The sequence below is a fragment of the Fukomys damarensis genome, unplaced genomic scaffold (genome assembly GCF_012274545.1).
Source record: "Fukomys damarensis isolate Sample0158 unplaced genomic scaffold, DMR_v1.0_HiC HiC_scaffold_39, whole genome shotgun sequence".
NCBI classification, from domain to species: domain Eukaryota; kingdom Metazoa; phylum Chordata; class Mammalia; order Rodentia; family Bathyergidae; genus Fukomys; species Fukomys damarensis.
The window spans coordinates 11,950,300-11,972,975 of NW_022900951.1; the positions used below are offsets into that span (position 1 = coordinate 11,950,300).

Here is a 22,676-nt window from a genome sequence, read left to right on the forward strand (position 1 = left end):
TCTCTCTCTCTCTCTCTCTGCCTTCCTGCCTCCCGCTTGCCTCCCTTACAATAAAGATCTCCTGCCAGACCTCTCGGTGCGTGAGTGGGAGGGGGCGCCCGAAGGGGCACGCGAGACCCCTTTCACAAGGTATATGAGGTTACCAGCATTGTAAATTGCTTTTCAAATTCAGGCACACAAGAAATAAATTTAAATTATCTTGAATTTTTAATTTGCCTAGTTTCACATATATAAGGTGAGAACAGAAGGATGGCATAAAAGAAATGAAGTTTCAAATTTAGATTGTTTTTAAGGCTTCTTCCTACCTGGTTCACCATCGCTTCAGTAACATCTATGTTTGGTTTCTGTCCAAAGGGAACTGTCAAGGGGTATAGATTCGTCCAAAATCTGCCCCACATATCACCTATATTAAAAAAGAATGCATTAATAAAATTACAAAACAGCAGAAATACAGACAGAACTTTACACAGTGTATGAGATTGGATTGGTCCCCAAACCATATAGTATTTCCAAACAGTCTAGTTCCTGTGCTTCACTTTTGCTACATTTTTAACCTTCTTGCTTTCTCTTATTTTAAATTGCCAAAATTTCCTTCTATCTCCTCTAAAAGAGTAAAATAATAATACATTATCTGGCTAGGCATAGCTTATTGGGGAATAACCCTAATATCTTCTCCCTTGAATCATGTATTCAAGGGCATAATTTATTTAATATATGGAACATCATAGCTACTACAGATAAAGATTTATTTATATAAATCTCCATTCGTGGGACAAACTATTACAAATTAAACTGTTAATGATGCCCCATATTGAATTCAAAAGAAATTATATAATATCATAATTCAAAAATATCTACTAAATAGCCAGGTGCAGTCTTGCACACCTGTAATTAAGCACTCTGGGAGGCTAAGGCAGGAGAATAGCAAGGTCAAGCTCACCCTGGGCAACTTAATGACTAGTGAGGCCCTGTCTCCAAGTTCAAAAACTAAAAATAGATCTTTTTAGCTGTGAGAAGACCTTAGGTTTAATTCCCAGGATAGTGAACCCTCAAGTTACAACTGGCCTGACATATGAGCAACTTGGGTTATGACTAGAATCTTAGTTTTAACTTATAACCAAAGTCTTGAGTTATGACCTGAATACTGGGCACTTTTGCTTCCAGATGGTCCCAGATACAGATTTAACCCTTAAAGAACTCTGGAAGGAACATGACAACATCCTTTCCTGTGTGGGGTTAGCTGAGAAATCCTAGGCCAGTGTCTCTCTAAGGACACTGAGATCTGCCTGCATACAGAAGAGAGACTTTGAAGGCTGTGTAGAGGAGCCTGAGCCTTCAATTGACCAACTTGAGTTACAACCAGCCTTCAGAAATGAATTGAGTTCATAAGTCAAGGGTCCACAAAGAGAAAATATTTCCACTGATTATTAACTAAGTTCACTTTATTACTATAGCAAGGCACTTAACCAAGTGACTTTTCAGGTATCTCCAACAGTGTGAAGTTGAATTATAAGAACAGAGACCTGAGAGTGAAAATGAATGTAGAAAAATTCAATATAATAGCAAGAGCAGAATACTGGCACCAAAGAAATGGGACAAAACAGCTGCATGAAGACTGCTCCCACGAATTCATTTTAAAAGATAAAATGTGAAGTCCTATACTTAACTTTTAAAGAAAAACTCATGTACCATAGAAATATAAATATGTGACATCAGCCTGAAGCATAGCCCACAGTAAAATACCAAAAATGACCCAACAGACAGAATGACGTGGCATCTAAAACACAAATATGATCTCCAACTAAATTGATAGAAATAGGGTGTCTAAACAAAGGCAAGCACAGTACCACTTTTTTCTCTCAGTTGGTCAAATCTCATCTAGAGTGATGTGGACAAAGTAGCTCATGCAAAAGACAGCAGTTAGAAAAGTGAGCTTTGAGGAATGGTTGAAACTCTGAGTGGGATATTTAATTTGGAAAAAAAACAGTGCATATACGCTGATAATAATAATAGCCACTGAAATATATTGAGTACTTACTCTTGTGGCAGGTACTGTGCTGTGTCTTACATGACAGTTGCCTATACATAAAGCATTTGCATATCCTGGGTAACCACATAGCATGGAACTAGTAGTTAGGATTGGAAAGCATTGAGGTCCGTTGGTTCAGTTCTACATATGGTAGTCTTCTTATAATTGGTACCATATAGCATTATGTTAGTAAATCTTAGAGGGAAGAAAGAACCCTATCACAGTAGACATGATGGGGGAGAGCCTAAATTATTGACTGATGACTTCCAAGGATGTGTATGTAGAGAGATTTTTTTTTTTTTTTGTATCAGGGATGAAACTTGGATCCCTGCACTTGCAGGTGGCAGAACCACTGAGCTAAATCCCAGGACCTATATTTCTTCAGTATTAAAAGTTATCCATTTTCCTTTATCCATTTTCTTTTCTGCTGACGGATATGAGGTTTGGCTTTGTAGAGTTACCTATTGGAAAACTTATTTGACTGTAGAATGGAAATGATGTATGGCATGAAATTTTCAAACATTTCTATTGTATTTGGCCTTGGCTGCTGGAGTGAGAGAGAGGAGGATGGCCTCTGCATTTATTACTCTTATGACTCCTAACCAAGTAGTTTTCAGCAAGGCTTACTGGTGAAATCTAGGTTGAACGCATGAAGCTTTCATGCAGACCATATCTGAATTCTAGAAAGATTTACATTGACCCCTGAGCTCTTCCATCTTACTAAGTTTCTTTCCTTCAAGAATATGATGCTAAAATCCCAAATTCCACCTTAAGACCTTAGTCAACCAGTTTGAACACTAAAAACTATTTTACTCATTTCCACTCTCATTTTAACCTGGAATTCTTTCTCTAGTGATCTTAACCCCTTTACCCCTTTGAGTGTAGCCAATGTAATAACTCTTCTGTATAATAAATAATAATGTAATAGAGAATGATTTAAACTGGAGCCTCTGCTGAAGAAAATGCTTTCAAATTGTGACTTCTATGGCGTTACTACCTTCATTTATGGAGTTTTCAAAATTTTTATGATTGGCCTCACTCCAAAAGAAAATTTTACTCATGGAAATAATTGAAATGACAAAGAACACAAGGGATTTCTGAGGTTTCTTACCAAGCAAATGAGCAGGGAGGCATCCAATTGGACTGAGTCGGGAAGGGTAGTCATTCATCAACTTTGTTCTCACATAGGCATGGAGTTGTTCATATAATGGTTTAATCTAAAAGCCCAAGAAGAAAGTTTAAGACCAAGAGTGGCCAACTCCTTTTTCTGGTCCCCACCACTAGACATAAGAAATTCTTTATACAAATAGAATTTCCTTAAATTACTTCTTCTCCTCTCAAGTATTCTGGAGAATTTAAAAGCCATCCTTCTTCATAGATATGGATAACGACTAGCACCACTCTATGAAACAGTAGAAACGTCTGTAGGACTGACTACAGGTCCCTATTGGAGGACTACAGGTCCCAAAGAAAAGCAGAGGCCAAGACAATATTTTAAAGATGTTATCTACTCCTTTGTCTTTAAATTGAAGTATAATTTACATACTGCAAAGTTCACTCATCTTTAAGTGGACAGATTCATAAATGTCAACGAACTAAAGTTGTTGGGAAACTATCATCATCGTCCCCTCAAAATATCTGTATACCTATTTGCAGCCAATGCCATGCTCACCTCCAGCCCCAGGTAATCACTGAACTGATTCCTATCTCTATACTTTTGCCCATTATGGAATTATATAATATGTGATCTTTTGTATCTGGCTCCCTTTACTTAGAATGTTTTCTAGGTTCATCCATATTGTAGCAGACATCAGTAGTCCATTGAATTTTGTTACTGAGTACTATTCCATTGTATGAATGTATCAGAGTCAGTTTATCTATTCACCAGTTGAAGGGTACTAGGTTGTTCCAGTTTAGCACATTATGAACAATACTGCCCTGAACACTGGTGTATGTGTCTTTCTTTGAGCACATACTTTCATTTATCGCTTGTAGACAGTTAAGAGTACAATCGCTGAATCATACGATTTGTGTGTATTTAACTTTTGAATAAATCGTCAAACTGCTTGCCAAAGTGACTGCATGATTTCACTTTTTTTCAGTACTGGGGATCAAACCCAAGGGTGTTCTACCACTGAGCTGCATCCTCAGCCCTTTATATTTGTTAAAAATTTTAGGATAAGGCGGGATCAAACTTGGGATCCTCCTGCTTCATCCTCCCAAGGAGTTGACCTTATAGGCATGTGCCCCCATCCCGAGCACCATTTTACATCTTTGCCAGAAGTGTATAGGAAGGCTGCAGCATGCCCACATGTCCCAACACTTGGTATGGTCAGTCTTTTTGCCATAGCCATTCCGGTGGGTGCATACTGGATTTTCATCACAGTTTGAATTTTGTTTGCCTAATAACATCTCCCTTGCTTATTTGCCATTTGTGAAATTTCTTTGATGGTACACTAGGTCAGATCTTTGGCCCATATCCCTAAGATACCTCTAGTCATGAAACTCTCTCTTCCTTATAAAAACGTCTGTAGTCGAAAGCTAATGAAATAATAGCCTCAATTGTACTGAAGAAAGAAGCAAAGTCTATGGCTCTGCTAACAAAAGAAGACAGAGCCATCCCCAGGATGCTCACTAAAACCATTCCTTATTCTGATCTAAACTACCATTTCTTCCTGTAAGCTTTCCTTCTTATACTCTTTCTATTGGTAATGACTGGTCGGTGACTGCAAGGGGAGGGATACAGAGCAATTCTGATCACTTGCCGTATTATTCTAAGAAATCTTTTCAAGCGCTAATGTTTCACAATTCTAAAATGCCTGGCAGTGGCCCACCAGTGTGAGAAGAACAGCCCTGAATGCCTTTGGCCATAGGCCCTCCTTTCTGAGCCCCTCCCTACACTTAGGGTTACCTCAGCGAAGGTACGTTCCACATCTTCAATCAACTGGTTGCGGCTATAGTCGTAGCCATCTGCTCCCTCTGCTTCATAATCGCTTCTCCAGTAATCCCCATAGTCCTCATAATCTGTTTTGTTTTGTTTTAAGAGAAAGAGGAGAGCAGGGGGGAAGGAAAGGAGACAAAATACAGTTTCCAGTCTTGCTGAAAGGTTAAAAAAAAAATTGAACGGGACTGTCGCATTTCACTGCCTTTACAGACATCAACTCGAGGGGATCCAAATGAATACTAACACTAGATAACTCTGTTCAGCACTTGTTCCATACTAGGGGTGTAACTATATCATCTCGTTCAGTATGGACAAAAGCTGTACACGACAGTCATCATTAAAACCTCCACTGTGCACGTTAACAGCTTGTGCTTGTTTTTTAAAACAAATCTTCTTTTTGTATACTTAAGGTGGATGCCATGATGTTATGAACTCCATATAATGTAGTAAAGTGTGTATTATAATGAAATAAATTAACATATCCATCATCTCACATAGTTGCCCATCCCCCCGTGGCAGAATAGCTATAATTTATTCATTTAGAAAAAAACAAATACACTAAGCAATTATTAACTACTCCCTTCACGCTGTACAGAGATCTTTAGACTTGTTCATCTTGCATATGTGCTACTTTGTACACTTTGACCTGTATTTCCCCATTTCCTCCAACTCTACCCTCATTACCACAATTTTATCCCTTTTTTCTGTATGTTTGACCCGTTTTTATAGATTCCTCATATAAGTGCAATCAGGCAATGTTTTCTTTCTCTGTTAAGCTTATTTAACTTAACATAATGCCCTCCAGGTCCTTCCATATTGTGGCAAATGGCAGGAATCTCCTCCTTTTATAGCTGAATAATATTCTGATATGTATATTCCACAGTTTCTTTATCTGTTTGTCCTTTGATGGACACCTAGGTTGTTTCCACATCTTGGTTATTGTATATAATGTTACAAGGAACTTCAGTATGTGAGTATCTTTGTGAGGTGAAAAGTTCCTTTCCTTTGAGTAGACACCCAAAAGAGAATTGCTGGGTCATACGGTAGGCCTAGATTTAATTTATTTAGAAGCCTCCATACTGTTTTCCCTAATGGCTACCACCAATCTACATTCCTACCAACAGCCTATGCTTACTGCAGTTAAATCACATGTCCAAGGTCATACAATTGATAAGGGACAAAGTAACACTCCTGGTTTCTTAGCCCTGAGTCTCTACTCATACCATAGATCAGTTTGCATCATTAGCTTCCAAACATGCAATTGAGTCTCGAAGGATTTTTAATTCTCACTCTATTCAAGACCTCATATTTTGGTATGACCCAATTTATCTTAGACATTATTACAAAGGACCCATGTTCATTTGCAAGTCGTGTGTATGCACAGCACATGTGTATGTGCTTCATTTCGTATCTAACCATCCAGAAACACAAGCTTGTGTTAGGGTACAAGCTGATAAAGTTGGGAAATTCATTTTAACCATTTTTGTTTTTATACCACATTGCCAATGGATGGTCAGAAAGATAAGAGAAAAATAAATATTTGGATGGAAGGATAGGCAGAGTATTATTTTTAATTCATTATAAACTACAGTCTGTAGCTTGCCTACAGCTTGAGAATGTAAGTTTAAATGGCAGCAAAAGAAATTAGAAACAGCAAATGAAAAAGAAAAGAAAAAACTTTTTTTTTCTTTACTCAGCCTCAAGGGGCAGTGAATCGCCAAAGCATAAAGTATTCATAATGCCAGGACTTCATCTCATTATTAAGAAAAGTAAGCTAAGAGATATGAAAATTCCTTCCTATGTTAAGATTTTTATGACTACCTGACTTGACTTAGAATTGCAACTTCGGTAATAAAGACTTTACAGCTTAAGCTAAACTGATTTTTTTTCTTTCTGAGACATCACTCTGAGGTAGACACACAAATAATTTGAGATTCAACTGTGGCCACGTGAAGGTTTGGGTAAGAGAGTGTCTCTGCCTCTCATCTTGTGGGAGGAATAGGTTCTCCCACTCAATCCCCAGATTCCCTCAGGAACCCTTTGGAGGCCTGAGACCTCCCTGAACAACTCCTAATTCATAATTCTTGGAAAATTCATTTGTGGCCTTGTAATTGAATCTCATTCCAGAGCTCTAAACTTTACAGTTCTAATGCAACTTTTTTTATGCCTTTTTTGAGAAAGGTAACCTGACTGTTTCAGTGAGTGATTGTTAATGGAAGGGTATTTTCCTTCATATTAAAGAGCAGGCTCGGCCATGCATGAGAAATAGTCCCGTGTTCTAGAAGAGAGAGAGCCTCAGGACCCCAACAGAATGAGACACTTACTGTTTGCTCTTGCCATCTCGTTTTTCAGGGCCACATACTGTTCGTATAGTGGCCTCAGCTGCTTGCCGACCTCAGACCTCCAGCCTTCCCATACCCAGAGCCTCTCACTGTAGTCTGTGCTCTTCGCCATTATGTCATCCAAACCTATTATCCCACACCACCCACAGGAAAATAAACATGCGTTTATAAAAATTATAAACAAGTATATGAATCTTAAATAATTAAAAGGAAGGTTGGCATAAAGTTATCCAATAAAATCTAATTATTAATTAATTCCACCACCCTTACTCTGGGCACAATATGCCTGCAAAGAAAATCTACTGAAATAATTGAATCACTACCTTAAATTACTTCAATGTAATATAATTTACACTAATGTTTCTTTTTAAGTTAAAAGAGCCCCTATGTGCTGAAACACACTTATTTGGAACTCTACCATCTTTGAACTATCCATCTGAAAAGCACAAAGTCATCAGCCAAAGTCACTTTCTAAAACTTGGAGAATAAAAGAATATTTCAGAATCATCACTCAAAATTAAGTATACCTGGTTCAAGCAGTAAGCATTCCTGTGGTTTATTTGGGTTACAAACTTTTCCAGTACTATAGATGGTGCTCATCATATTTAGAATTGTGTTCAGCTGCAAATTAAAGATAATAAATAATATTAGAAATGGAAAATATGCTAGAGAGAATGTTAACAAAAATATCCTTTTGGTCATGTGATTTTTTGGGGTGCTTCAAAAACAGAATTGATATCCTCTCTGCCAAGTATTTTCCTATACATAGAGAAGGAATATATTTAAGTTTCCCCACTGCAAACTAGCACAAAGGCTTATAAGCATATAGTAACTACATATGGAGTAACAGAGCTGAACAGCTTTGCCAAAACCCCAAGAAGTTTCCTCACTAAGCATTCCAAAAGAAGTGCAGGTGCCGTAACTGTCGCTAAAAAGTGAAGTAGAAGTATTGTCTTGGGGCAGGGGAGAAGAAGACTTATAACCTGGAGATTCAGGAATGACTTCAAAGAGGAGAGGACATTAGAGCTGTGTCTCTCAAAAGTAGGAATTGGGGGCCGGGGATTTAGCTTAGTGCTTCCGCCTCCTGCCTGGCAAGCACAAGGACCTGAGTCAGATCCCCGGTACCAAAAAAAAAAAAGTAGGAATTGGTCAGGTAAGTAGAGGACACGGTCTAAAAGTGGGAGGAGGTTGGAAAAGACAAGGCATTTTCAAGAGGTGATGGGATGTTGTATAAAACTAGAATGACGATATTCACTGAGGGAATGGAGGACACGAGAATGGAGAGTTAAGCAAGGGACAGATCACAAGGACCATCTATGCAGCCATAAAATTTCAACTTTGTGGAGTAGGAGAGGAGGAGTGCAGGTGACAGAGTGAAGTAGTGCTACTCATGCTGTGGTCCATGGGTCAGTGCAAGTAAGCAAAAGTTTTGTTTCCATTCTGTTACAAGTATGGGAATCGAAAGAATAAATGTTTATGAACTCTAAAAAACAATTCAATATTTCGTGACATCTAAGCATGTGATCAATGAAATTAAACAAGTATTGATCTGCAATGGATTAAAAACAAAGGAAGGAAGAAAATGAAGAGGAAGGAAAGAAAGAAGGGAGTGAAAGAGAGGGAGGGACTGATTTCCTTCCACAGATGATTTAAGAAACAAACACTGGTTTGAAAGTCCTGTTTGTTCTCCTAATTCTTCTTCATTATTCTTTCACTCTGCTGCAGAGTCATCATCCTAAAAGATGAAATTAATACCATGCTTAAAACTCCCACAGCATCCCATGGCCCAAGGAATAAACCTAAATTCCTTACCCTGGCACAAAACCCTGTGTAACCTCTTTCTCTACCAACATCTTCCGTGTCCCTCCTTCCTCTCTATTAAATCCATGCATCCTCCAGTATCCCCTGTTCCCAAACACTTCAAGCTCTTACTCTCATTTAATGTGTAGCTTTTAATCCTAGTATGCTTTACAGTTATCTAGGGATCTTTTAAAAATGGAGTGTTGAGGTTTTACCTAGGCTAGACTAGGCTGTCTAGATTCAAATGGGCACAGCTTCTCATGGTGACCTTGTGAAAATTATGGAAAACCAAGAAGTGGATAAGATAAAGTGGGTTAATAGCTAGTGAGATAATTGAATCCAAAGAATGCAGAATAATAAATATCGACTTGTCTAAATAAATGCCATATGGCTTTATCTCTGTCCTTATCAGAAATTTTTATTTTTATAAATGTGGATTAGGACATACAGAGTTCCAGAAGACAAACAGCTGAGAAGGAAGAATTTGATGTTAAACAACTAAATATTTCAGATAGAAATATTTCAATAGACTCTGTCAGGGGTCTGCAAACTGGTCTGCAGAAAATCCTGCCTGCTGCCTGTTTTTGTACAACTTTATTGGAACACAGCCACATTCATTCCTTAATGTATTAGCTATGGCTGGTTTCCTGCTACAATGGCAGAGTTAACTAATGTGACACAAACAATATGGTCTGCAAAACATAAAATATTTATTATTTGTTTCTTTATAGAAAGAAAGTTTACTGGCTCCTGGGCTACAGAGCTAGGCAAAGGATGTTATTTTAGCAGGAATCAATATAGGCTTTCTTTAATTTGGACAAACTAAGAATAGAAATTTTCAAAGAGCCATTTTAGAACAACGCTGATGGGAGAGATTTAAGGACGTCTTTGGCAGTGAGAGTTACATTAGCCAATCATGGCATTTGGCTATCAAAAACTACATCAATTGGGCCCAGGATTTAGCTCAGTGGCGCGGCGCCTGCAGTGAAGCAAGTAACCATGGACTGAAACTTCTGAACCATGAGCCCAAATAAATCTTTCCTCTTTAAATTGATTTTCTTGGGTATTTTGTCAGAGCAACAGAAGAATAAAATTCTGTGCTAACCCCACATAGGCACAGAGATCCTGCTAATGTCAGCATTGCTATCTTTACAGATGAAGGAAGCAGCCATAAGTGATATTAATGTTTAATATCTTCCATACATTTCAACACTTGGGATCAGTACTAAACCATTCACAAACATACCTGTTTGTTCTTGTCTGCAGAAAGCGCTGAAGACCAACTTTGCTGAAGAACCTGTAGCTGACGCTTGACTGTGAGATTCTGAATTTCTTGTAGTGGATAAGCTTTGGCAAGCTTTGACTGTTCTTCATAAAAGACAGACCAAATGGCCCCAGCCTCATTCTGAAATGGCAAAACATAAAATTGAAATTAGAATGGCATGGCTTTAATGAAGAAAAGACACAGTACAAAGAACCACTGGTCAAACATCTATTATTTCCAGAGTGGTTTAGTCCCTGTTTGGAGGAAGGGCAAGGTTTAGGTTAAGAGTGACCAGGCCACTTTTGGCTACTCTCTCTTTCCGGCCTAATGCTTAGTTTTCCCAAGGGTCCTGTCCCCGGAACTGGATGTCATTTCTCACAGATAGTTCATACTGTGAGACCCTGGAATTTATGGCCTTTGTGCTGTGACGTGAGTGAGCTGGCCAAGGATTCAAAGAAGAATGCTCTAAAAGGAGAACCCAGTAGAATCCAGAGTGGACAGGATGGGAATACAGTCCCTCATGACCATGAGAAGTAATCACCAGATCATAGTAAGCTCCTATGTGCCATTACTTAGTACACATATTCTGAGCTTAAATTGTGGTCCCAAAAGGCTTCCCAAGGCATAGCAATTAGCAGTCATGGTGATTTTTCTACCAGCAAAAGAAATCAATAAGCAAGTGATGACACCATGACACATTCCCCCATCGTGAATATTAGTAGGAAAGTGAATGTCTCCAGACTTCTCCAGTGCAGTCTTCTCTCATTGCACACATTTATTTCCACTTATCAGAGCCTAAAATGAACAAGTACTTTGTACAGCACACTGCTCTAAGGCCATACAAAAGAGATAGTATATGAAACAATAAGAACTTCATTCCTGCAGTCAGACATCTCTGACGAGCTTGTGACCTTGGGCAAATTAGCCTCTCTGACCCACAGTTACCTTATCTGCAAAATAATAATAAGACATACATAAAAGGGTTATTGTGAGAATTAGAAGAATTCACAAATATTAAAATGCTAATCAGAGTGACTGACGATCTTAAGATTCAATAAATGCCATTTTATTACTTATAGAGAAAAGGCTCTTGTCCTCGAGTTGCTTAAAATTCCATTCAATGGATAGGATATGCATCGTGAGTATTTCTTTAATGAGACATGCATACATAATACTCAGTAAACTGTGAGTGGGCCAGTCAGTTTCAGTTATGAAACAAAAGAAACTCATGCAGGTGACCATATTTGGCCAAGTCCTCATAGAGGAGGGACTTAAAGTAGCTAAGAGTTGGAGGGCATGGAATACTTCACAAAATAACCTACCTTATTTGAGCTTTTTAACAACTCCATGAGATAGAAGACCACTCTATCTCCATTTTATATGTGCAGAAAGGGGCCTAGAGAAATACTGGAGCTGGCAATCATCCACCAGCATTCAATCCTGGACCTGTGGCTGACTGACTCTAACATGGCTGCCATGGTCCCTACCTTCTGGTGGTCAAGCTCTCGGGTGGTCCTCTCCTCTTGAGTAAGAACATACTTGTGACTTGCTTCTAACCAATATCATACAGCAAAGGTGATGGGATGTACATATTCACATCACATATGATTGCAATTTTTATCCTGCCAGAAGATTCTCTCCCTTGCTAATTTTGATGCAGGCAAGATGTCATGGTATGTATATTCTGTGGAAAAGCAAGACGGCCCGGAATTGAGGGGGGCTTTTGATAGCATCCTGTAGTAAAGCAACGACCTCAGTACAGCACCACACACAGATCTGAATGTAACACTAGCCAGGTTATCTTGGAGTGGACCCATCCCTAGTCAAGCATCAGACAAGCCCATAGTGCTAGCTGCCACCTTGAGTGCAGCCTTACGAGACTTCTAGGATGCAATGAAACTGTGCCTGGACTCCTGACCTGCAAAAACTTTGAGATAATAAATATGTGTTATTTCAAGCCATTAGCCTTGTGGTAACTTTTTTTCCAATAGGTAACTAGTGCAGCCCTCAAAGGCAGGACAGTAGGCATGATCACACTTTCCAGGCCAAGGAATTTTACTTCTATCCTTTGAGCCTGAGGGGGTCAGTGAAAGGCTCTGAACACGCATGTGACATGATGAAAATGGTGCACAGGGGGCCGGGGATTTACCTCAGCTGTTCGGTGGCCTGCCTTGCAAGCGCAAGGACCTGAGTTCAATCCCCAGTACCAAAAAGAAGAAAGAAAATGGTGCACAGAAGTCAAAGCAATGGACCAGAAAAGAGATGAAGAAAATGGTGGTAGTGCAAAAAGAAAAAAGATTTCTGTGTTCACTAAACATTCGCAGTGCCTCAGGAACTGCTTCTCAGTTCATGGTCACATACAACACTTTTGAGGGAGCTGCCGCCTTTATTTCAGAAATGGTGGGAATGAGACACAGCAAAGTAGCTTTTCCCGGGTCACATAGCTAGTAACTGGAAGAACCAAGGCATCAGGCCAGGTGTGCTCATCCTACACTGAACCACTGTCCTTTCCACTGTACCTGACACATTGCGGCCCCCTCTCTAATGTGGGTGGGTGGGTTATTGAAAGAGGACTCTGAGGGACCGGGGATTTAGCTCAGTGGCACCGCGCCCGCCTCATAAGCACAAGGTCCTGAGTTTGATCCGCGGTATCGGAAAAAACAAACAAAAAAACAAACAAACAAGCTGCGCAACCCACCACTCACTTAGCAATTCCTACCTTTCTTCATCCAGCCCAGGAGAATTTATTGTCAAGTAACATTTCTGGTAAAATTTCGAAGCCAAATTATATAAACAAATGTACTCTCAATCTCTTCTGGAAACAGCACAATCCCCCAAAGTCCTCAGTCTTAAGAACGTTTTTTTTTTGTTGTTATACTGCATGTAGGAACTTTGAGTCTATCTGATTTGATCTGATTTGTCACTGTCACTCTACAAGTGTTATACTTTTATCACCAAAAATATTGTGTTGCCTTGCATTCTGGCTCCTGAAGACATACTGTTCCTTCCCAAGCTATTCTCTGTAATATTATTTATGATGTATTTCATGTCCTTATGCTGAAATGCCTGAGCCTAAATAAAGCAAATAACTTCTATTAGGCACAGAATCACAGACAGTTCATGCATACCAGTCAGATAGTCTAGGTAGTGGCCCATAGCTGTACGTAGTTTATAGACCTGAATGATGCATGAAATGAAACATATATAGCAGTTTACATAGCTCCAGGTCTTGAAAGGAACCTATTATGGGTAAAATAGGTTCCAGTCCACCCCACCTCTGTGCAAAGGCAGGAGAGAAGCAACTAAAACAATAAAAGTTTTCTGCAGCCACATTGGCGGGGGAGGAAGGTGTCGGGGGACAAGACACATTGCTGAGGATAACCACAAAAAAATTAAAACACTCTCTGATCGCTGTCTATAATCTGTAGTGGACACCATATTTCCATCCTATGAAAAATCTTTGCAACTTCAAAGATTGGAAAGGTAAAATGCTACATTATATTTTATAAATGTTCAAAAATATATCCTGCTCTATTTTGGCCCTAGCTACATGCATAAATTAAATCCAATCATTTCATTATGAGTTTAAATGTCTTCATATGAGCTTTCGCATTTAACCCATAGGTCTGGGGGTCTCTACCAAAGTTAAAACCATTTTATTTAAACAATTACTATGCTTTTTAATAAAGAAAAGATTTATTTATCCCACGGTTTTTCCTACTGAAAGACATTTCCACATTGGAAATGTCACAACAGGGTAGATGGTACCATGATGTGAAATCTTTTCTGAAGGAGTTGCCTGGAAGGGAACATACTCATGCTATACCTTACTCTCAAGAAACCTGGGACCTCATAAGAAAAATACTGATCTCTGTGAGAGCAGTTTCTGCACTGACACAGCCACATTCCAATGGGCCCCACCTCTAAAAAGCTGCAGTCTCTTAACAGCACCACAGTGGGGACCAGGCCTCCATCTCAGGATCCCTTGGGAAGTAACCACATTCAAACCATAGCACTTGTTAAGAAGAATGGGTCGTGGTCATTTCAAAATGCTAAAAATACTCTTGAGTATGCGTTGAGAGCTTTTTTTTAGGGTTTGTTGATTTTTTAATATTTATTGAGTTTATTTGGTATATTTTAGGTATACATTATGATCACATTTATCATTGGGAATTTGTACCTGCACATGATGTATCTTGGTTCTTATTTTTTCCCATTCCCCTGCCCTCCCCTCCTCCACCCTTCCCTATTTATATAAGCTTTGTTTCCTTTTTTCTTCTTTTTTCATTTTATCCCTTCTTTTTTCATTTTTTAATTGTTATGCTTTTGTCATAAGTTGTTTGAGATTTTTTCTTATTCTATAGCTCACTATCCCCTGAACCTATCTGCACTTGCAGTGACCTCTAAACTATTTCTTTCCCTTTATGAGTGACAGTTCACTGAAGACAAAAGATGAAAATCTGGGTGGCATCTTCACATCCATCCAGTACCTTGAGCCAAAACTCTTCTAAGAAAACCTCTACCCATATTCTAACCCATTTTCCAGGGATGGCTCTCAAGGCCACATCAAGTTCAAAGATGAAACTACTCTTAAGTACTTTCATGCTGAGCTATTTTTTTAAATGCTCATTCTATACAACAAAGTAGGCAGTCTAAGTTTTATGAACATGAATTCCATCACTCCACTTTAAGGTTCAAAAATTATTTTTTCCTATATTTTAGGTGGGAAGTTTCATATATTAAATTTTGAAACATAATAACCTTGATATTTTTGCTGAATTTTATGCTATGAGAAAATGGTGCTCAGTCTGGATTTCCATTTTACTTGCATGATGATGCTTTTTTCTCTCTCCCCTCCTGTACTTGTATTATGTGCATCATGAAGTACGAATGGGCCTATAAAAGACATGGGTCAAGTCAGTATTCTCTCTTTGGATAGAAAATAGCAGGTTAGAATTGCCTTGCTGTGAGTTCCCTGTAACCCCAGCCCCAGTGACACAGGAATTGGGTGTGGCTGAAGACTACAGGCCCAGGAAATAAGACCCTGAAAAGCCCTAAAGACTACCCAAAGCAGAAGTGTGGGCCTCCTGCTCCTGATAACTCATGAAAAAACACTTCCAAAGTGCTCTTGGAGACCTTTTGGACTCCAACAGGGTAGTCTTCAACATTCCAGCTGCATGGACAGGAGTTTGGACCAGATATAGTATTTACTGCTAAATACTGGAAGAGTGAACCAGGATACCTCTACTAGCAGTGGAAACATTTTGCTCTCTCCAGGGATAAAAATGGTCCAGGGACCTCTTATGCCTCTATTAAAAATCAAGTGTGCTTTTTCTGAAATTGTTTTTAGGAGTTTCCAATTTCTCCCTGTAATGTTGAGTTTGTCTTCATGCAAGTTAAGGTCAAGAATGAGTTGGACTAACAAATAAGGAAGATTTTTGTTATCTTTTCTATTTGCTTAAACTCTAACTCGTATTTATTCCATTTTATCTTCCCATTAAGGTTTATGATTTATATTTCCTGCTGTTTACTAATGTTCTGTTTAATATAATGAATTTGCTAATTTTGTACCCTTCAGGAAGATTTATAAAAGATTCTATTTCAAAAACAAACCAATAAATTTACAAAGAAAAGGCAATACACAAAAAAGCAATATCATTTTACTGAGAAGTTAATTGCAGTTTCACTGGTGAATATTCAATCTGTACTTGCTATAATACAAGGGACCAATTTATTGTACAGCAAAGACAAGAGTTGTTAATTTTTACTGAGTTTATAAACCTAACTCATATTTCTGCTTTTGAAATAAAGTTTTCACATGTTAATTACAACTAATGAACCAACTTACTACTGCAAAAGCACAGATACAAATAGAAAAATCATCTTTCCTATGAAACGTGTCCAACTGTCTAGAGAGTAATGATATTTTCAGTTTGACATGTTAAAGTGTGAATAACCCTGATACCGTGTAAATATATATTCCATCTCATTGCAATTACTTATGCCTCCAGTATCTCCTCAGAATTGTATCTGATTTTATTATCAGTTTTCATCCAGATCTACTGGGGAATGGTATAATCCTTTTTTTCACAGCCAGAAATTCTTTAATCTTATAAGTCTTATAAGAAGGGAAAAGGGAAAAAAAGGAAACAATGTCTCTGTAAATAGGGAAGGGTGGAGGGAGTAAAGGGAGGGCAGGGGAATGGGGAAAAAACAAGAGCCAAGATATATCATGTAAAGGTACAAGAACCCAATGATAAATGTAACTGTATTGTATACCTAACATGTACCAATAAAGAAAAAAGGAAAAAAAATAAAGAAGATATGGCAAGGAATGGAGTCAGCTACACAACCACAATGTCAATGAAAAATAAGAGAGCTTTGTAAACATGTTTTGAACCAAATATTTTTCATTATCACTATCAGATGGTCTCTGCCACACTCTAGGTAGGCAATATTTAGGACATTGTACTGTTCAAGTTTGATACCTTCTATTATTTTAACTCTATCTAAGGCTTGCCATACTATGTCAGATCCGTAGGATGACAAGCCCAATATCCTGGCTTCTGAAGGTTACAGCTAAAGACAATATGAAAATGTCATATTGTCCTCAATAATGCCATGATGATACGATATAAACATACATAGTCATGCATTCCAAATTTTTCTTCTTCTACGGTTTTCCACAGTTATACTGATACTATATAAAAACAATCAAAACCCTCAACTGCATAAGTGTTTATTGCTTATAAACCTACTATCGCTTAGAATTGGAAGTCAACTCAGCTAATTGGCTAAGTGTGGCTAGAATTGCTTACAATTCTGGAAGTTGGCTTTGCTTGGGAAATTACTTCCTGTGTCGGTCAGTTTTAGTTGGCTAGTCTAGGCATGTTCGCCTGGCAAAGGCAAAGGTGCAAAAGACAAACCCCATTATTCAAGTGCATTCCATGCCTATGCTTGCATCATCTGTGCTAACACAAAGGAAGACTCATCATAAAGGACACAGTGACATAACCTGCATTGGGATTGGCACGCAAAAGGATATGACCTTAGACATTCTTATAGAAAAGAATCAAGAACTGAGTCCATCAACAGACTAGAGGGCCCAGAAATAAACCCACGCATCTACTACAAGCATCTGACTCTTGACAAAGGTTCCAAAGACATACTCTGGAGAAAAGACAGCCTCTTTAACAAGTGATGTTCAGAACACTGGATATCCTTATTTAGAAGACTGAAACTAGATCCTGACCTCTCATTCTCTACAAAAATCAACTCAAAATTGATTAAAGACTTTAATATGATTCTAGAAGCTTTGAAACTACTAAAGGAAAATGGGAAATAATTCAAGATCTTGGCACAGGCAACAATTTCCTAAATGTGACTCCAATAGCCTAGGAAATAAAAGCAAGAATAGACAAATGGTATTGCATCAAAAAAGAGATCCTGCACATCAAAGGAGCAAACAAAAGAATAAAGAGATGGCTCAGAATGGGAGAAAAATTTTGCCAGGTATTCAATGACAGAGGATTAGTATCCAGCATATATAAGGAACTCAAAAGGTTAACAACAAAAGAGAGAGTAATAAATAAATAGGCATATAATCTGAACAGACACTTCTCAAAAGAGATATAAATGTCCGATAAATATATGAAAAAATACTCAAAATCTGTAGCCATTGGGGAAATGCAAATCAAACTTCACTGAGATTCCTTCCATCTCGCTCCAGTCAGAACAGCTATTATCAAAATAATAATAATAATAATAACAATAATAAATGATGGTGAACAGGTAGAGGGAAAAAAAACCCTTGTACACTGTTGGTGAGAATGTAAATTAGTACAGTCACTATGAAAGACAGCAGGGAGGTTCCTTTCAAAAAAACTACAAATAGTTCTACTATATGATCTGGTTATACCACTCCTGGGGATACACCTGAAGGAAATGCAGTCAGTGTACAAAGAAATACCTGTGTAGCCATGTTTATTGGAGATCCATTCCCAATAACCAAGACATGGAATCAGCCTAGGTGTCCAATCAACAAATGAATGAACTTTTAAAATTATATACATATTCATAGGAAAATGGATACATAGTGAAGATATACTCCTAAGTGAAATAAATAAGGCACACATGTGTAAATACCGAATAGTCTCTCTGGTGTGAATAATCTGCAATAATACAGAAGATCCTAATAAGATTACTGACACTGAGAAATGGGAAGAAAGGAGGTAAAGGTGTAGGGAAGGTGGGACGGGTAGGGGAAGGGTAATAAGGGAAAAGAAAAAAATGTGAGATAATGAAAAGATGGAAATAAAGTATTTGTAGATGGGGAGGGGAGGAGGGGGTGAAGGGAGGGCAGGGACAAGGGGAAAAATGAGAATCAAGACTTGTCATGTAGAGGTACAAGATCCCAACAATGAATGTAACTGTATGGTATCCCTAAAATGTACCAGTAAACTGAATTAAAGCTGAAAAAATTATATACATATTACTCAGCCATAAAAAGAATGAAATTATGTCATTTGAAGGAAAATGGACAGAACAGGAGGTCATTATGTTTAGTGAAATTAATCAAACACAGAGAGACAAGATTAGCCCAGTTTTACAAGTCCTATCAGTTTTACCACTTGAGATATAAATGGCACTTTGTTCTATTTCCTGTAAATTTAACTCTATTAATCTTTCAACTGTACTGCACTTCTAGTATAAAGATTTGGCCAGTATGGCAGTAAACACGCTATCCTTGTTTCACCAGGCTATCGTTTTTCTCTGAGTTAGGTTTTGTGTGACTTTCAACTCTTTTTTTACCTCCTTAAATCATTCTGATAGCTCTTTTTGGTGGGACAGTTTCCATTTCTAAAATTCTTCCTTTAAGTATGATCATCATAGATGTGCTTTCAAAGGAATGGGCTAATGGTCTCTCTTTTCTTTCCAGAACCTTCCAGGTGATGCTGGTCACAATACTCATGGAAAGGTACTCAGTTAAAAATCATCAGAGGAAAGGTGTAGGGAAAGTGGGAAGGGTAGGGGAAAGGGAATAAGGGAAAAGAAAAAAATACGAGAAAATGGAAATAAAGTGTTCGTAAATGGGGAGGGGAAGAAGGGGTGAAGGGAGGGCAGGGATAAGGGGAAAAAATGAGAACCAAGATCTGTCATGTAGAGGTACAAGATCCCAACAATGAATGTAACCATACTGTATGCCTAGAATGTACCAATAAACTCAATAAAAAGAAAAAAATCATCAGAGGACAATCCTGAATCACTTCTAGGTCTTTTCCTGAGTCATAAATGAAACAGGCAACACATATACAACCTATATTGTCTATTGTATATATGTAATTTATGTAATTTTACTACATATCACAACTTTTGACAATGAAATTATGCTTTGACTGTAGTTTGGATCATTTTTCCAAACACTTGCCTATGTGTTAATGATCTACTCAAAACCTGCTTTATAACATACCATAAATATTTATATTACTGGAGAACTTTTTCAGAATTTGTGAAACTTCTTTGAGGTACTAAATATACCACAAAAATAATATTAGAAACATCAGGTGGTTTCTAATATTAAAAATATTAAAGGTCATTTCCAATATTTTACTTGCTTTCAGTTAAGACAGTTACTGTTGAGCAAATGTTAAACACTGGGGATGACAAAGCCAGTTATTTTCTCTGCCCAAGAAGTTCATTCATAGTTTATTCCAAAGAAAAAGTAGATCGTCAGATAGTTTCATTACAACAAATCCATTCTGTTTTTAATTTAGTGAGTCAGTGCATGTCTTATAAAGAACACATGCTGGTCTACAGTAAAACATAAGGTAAAGTAAATCATATGCAAACTAATGGTAATAAATTCTCCCCTTTGTGCTGGAAAGGTTTGCTGTCAATATACACAGACCCAGGCTGATATTTTTGAATTCTTGACCCTAAATTCTCTGCTGCCGGGCAGCCAAGAAACAATCAAAGAAAAGAACATTATGGCTGTTTCTGGGAACTGCATTGCCTCCTCTCAAGTTCATATTCTCCCTCATCTGTTCTGTGAATCTCAGAAGAGCCTCAGAAATAGGAGGCTCTGGCTTCTCTCAGCTCTGAATTTTTTTAGACTTACTAAAAAGACTTTATTTACTTAAAAAAAAAAACCAATTTGAGATAGCAGTGAGACTACGGGTGTTTCAGAAGGTAAAACCCCTGAATAATAATAATAATAGTACTGTCATGGTTGATGTTGATGTAGAGAAGCTAAGTAGCAGACACAGTGTCACATGTCACACACAAAGAATTATATATTCTCTAACCTCATCAGTCCTATATAATATATACTGTTTTACTAGTACGATGGTCATATTTTCCCAGAGCATTCTGAGATTCCTCAGAACTATTTTAATTACAGTTTTTCTTGGAGAGCTCTGCTGTGACCTTTGGAAGTCCCTCAGAGTTCTGTGACAATGAAGAGAAGGAATCCCAAGTCCAGTCTCACTCAACCCATGGTTAACTTAATTACTAGCTGGTTTTGTCAGTAAGAGTCTGGTTGCATTTTTCAGTTAATATGTCATTTGCAAAATCTTTAGATATTCTTATAGTGTAGAGGAAATTACTGACTCAATAGCTTATGGCATTTCCATGAAATGCTTTGATAATTATGATGGTAACTTTATAATGCATGTTCACTTGTTTCTAGAATCTAGGCTGAGACCAGTGAATTATTTTCTAACAATTTTTCAAATAAACTCCAAGGTCAATCAAGTTTAGTCATCTGAGACTCCAGAATCAGAGATACAGAGGCAAACATGCAACTCCACAACTCAGAGATTTCTTTGATTTCCCCTTTCACTTTTCTGGACAGTAATTCAAATCTTAAAAAGCAATAAATACCCACTATGTAACCTGCAAACTTACCATCTTTTGGACATTCTCCTCAGTAATATTGGTGTTATAATTCCAAGAAGCAAGTGAATTTTGATAAGACAGGTCTTCGGCTTCCTGATTAAACTTGTCCAGAAATGTCTTGGCCTGTTCCTCAATGGTGAGCTGAGCAGCAGTTACAGCAACAAGGCTGAGAAGGAGCCAGAAGGAGCCTGACATCTTTCCTTGTGCGCCAAGATCCCATCCACTGAACAACTTTCCCTAGAGTAAAATCTCCTCTTGAATTTTTCTCTCATCAGCCTTTGAACTTGGGTTGGGCACTGAGGAGGGAAGAAAAAAAAAAGACAAGAGGAAAACAGTAAACAATCTGCTGACCCAATATAAAGTTAATCCTGGAGAGGACAGATATGTAAACAGATTTTAGAATTATTTTTTAAGTAAACCAAATAAAGACATGTTATTCATTAATCCTAGAAAAACCTTAGCTCCTCTAGTACTTTATGGCCAAATCAAACTTGTGCGTTTGGTTAATATGTTCCTAAAAAGCTGTTAAAGGTACACTGGTGGTGTTATGATTTTATAGTAGTGAGAGAGGGCTGGAATTAAAAAGATCAAAGAGACAATATTGGTGTTTATGTATTTTTGGACAGTTCCATTCATAGTTATCTCTCCTTTGTTTTTATTTCAAGCTCATCTTCACAGAAACTCAGTAATGTACTTGGGTAACATTTTCCCTTCCAGATAAATGATTTTTGCCTTTGTCTTTATAGAATTCATTGTTTCTGACCCATTTTAATTACAGTGGCTATTTGTTTTTAAGTTGTAAGACTACTCTTCTCAGCACAGGTTAACTCTCCTGGTATGGCTTTGGAAAACTTTAAAAGGTTCATTTTCCATTTCCCAGATGACCACATTAAACACTGCTTCTATGGCTGACTTCATTGTATGCCTCCTGCCCTTTTACTTACCTACTCAAAACTCAGTTGAGATCACAAAGTAAGGATGCCTCCACGTGTATGAAATCCAAAGAGTGTCGATGTCAAGTGCTGGTCATCCATAGTCAAGGGATCATGGCAACACAGAATGCAAAGAGACCTTAGTAGTCACTCTGCTGAATCTCAGGAGCTGACTCAATCCTTACACCCAGGGTGTTGGCATGTCACAGATAAAAGAGAGGAGCCACTTTAAGTAGGAAGGCTCATAGGCGTACATGATTGTGATTATGAAACCTACACACAGAGAAAACATTTCTTCACCCAGAAAAACAAGTCTTCCAGGTTCAGATGAAATGACAATAAGCAAGCCTTAAAAATTTTCCACTACTTTTTCTCCATCCAGCTGCCAATTCCAGTCTAAAGGCCAGATTCTTTATGCCTTAGATGTAAACTTTAACTGGCAGCATTTCTGGACTAGAGCCCCCACCCA

General features: G+C 38.0%; 1 protein-coding gene across 1 annotated transcript in view; it reads right to left on the reverse strand.

Moving 5' to 3' along the window:
- Ace2 (angiotensin I converting enzyme 2) overlaps positions 1–21,603 on the reverse strand; it is a 52,790-nt gene extending 31,187 nt beyond the window's left edge. Inside the window, exons 1-7 of the mRNA XM_010645175.3 lie at positions 21,285–21,603; positions 10,362–10,520; positions 7,843–7,936; positions 7,298–7,441; positions 4,941–5,053; positions 3,141–3,246; positions 306–403 (exon numbers count right to left, since the gene is read on the reverse strand). Of these exons, the coding sequence (XP_010643477.1) occupies positions 306–403; positions 3,141–3,246; positions 4,941–5,053; positions 7,298–7,441; positions 7,843–7,936; positions 10,362–10,520; positions 21,285–21,470 (900 nt within the window). The 5' untranslated portion in view covers positions 21,471–21,603. The remainder of the gene's footprint in view (positions 1–305; positions 404–3,140; positions 3,247–4,940; positions 5,054–7,297; positions 7,442–7,842; positions 7,937–10,361; positions 10,521–21,284) is intronic.
- Between the last annotated feature and the right edge of the window lie 1,073 nt (positions 21,604–22,676).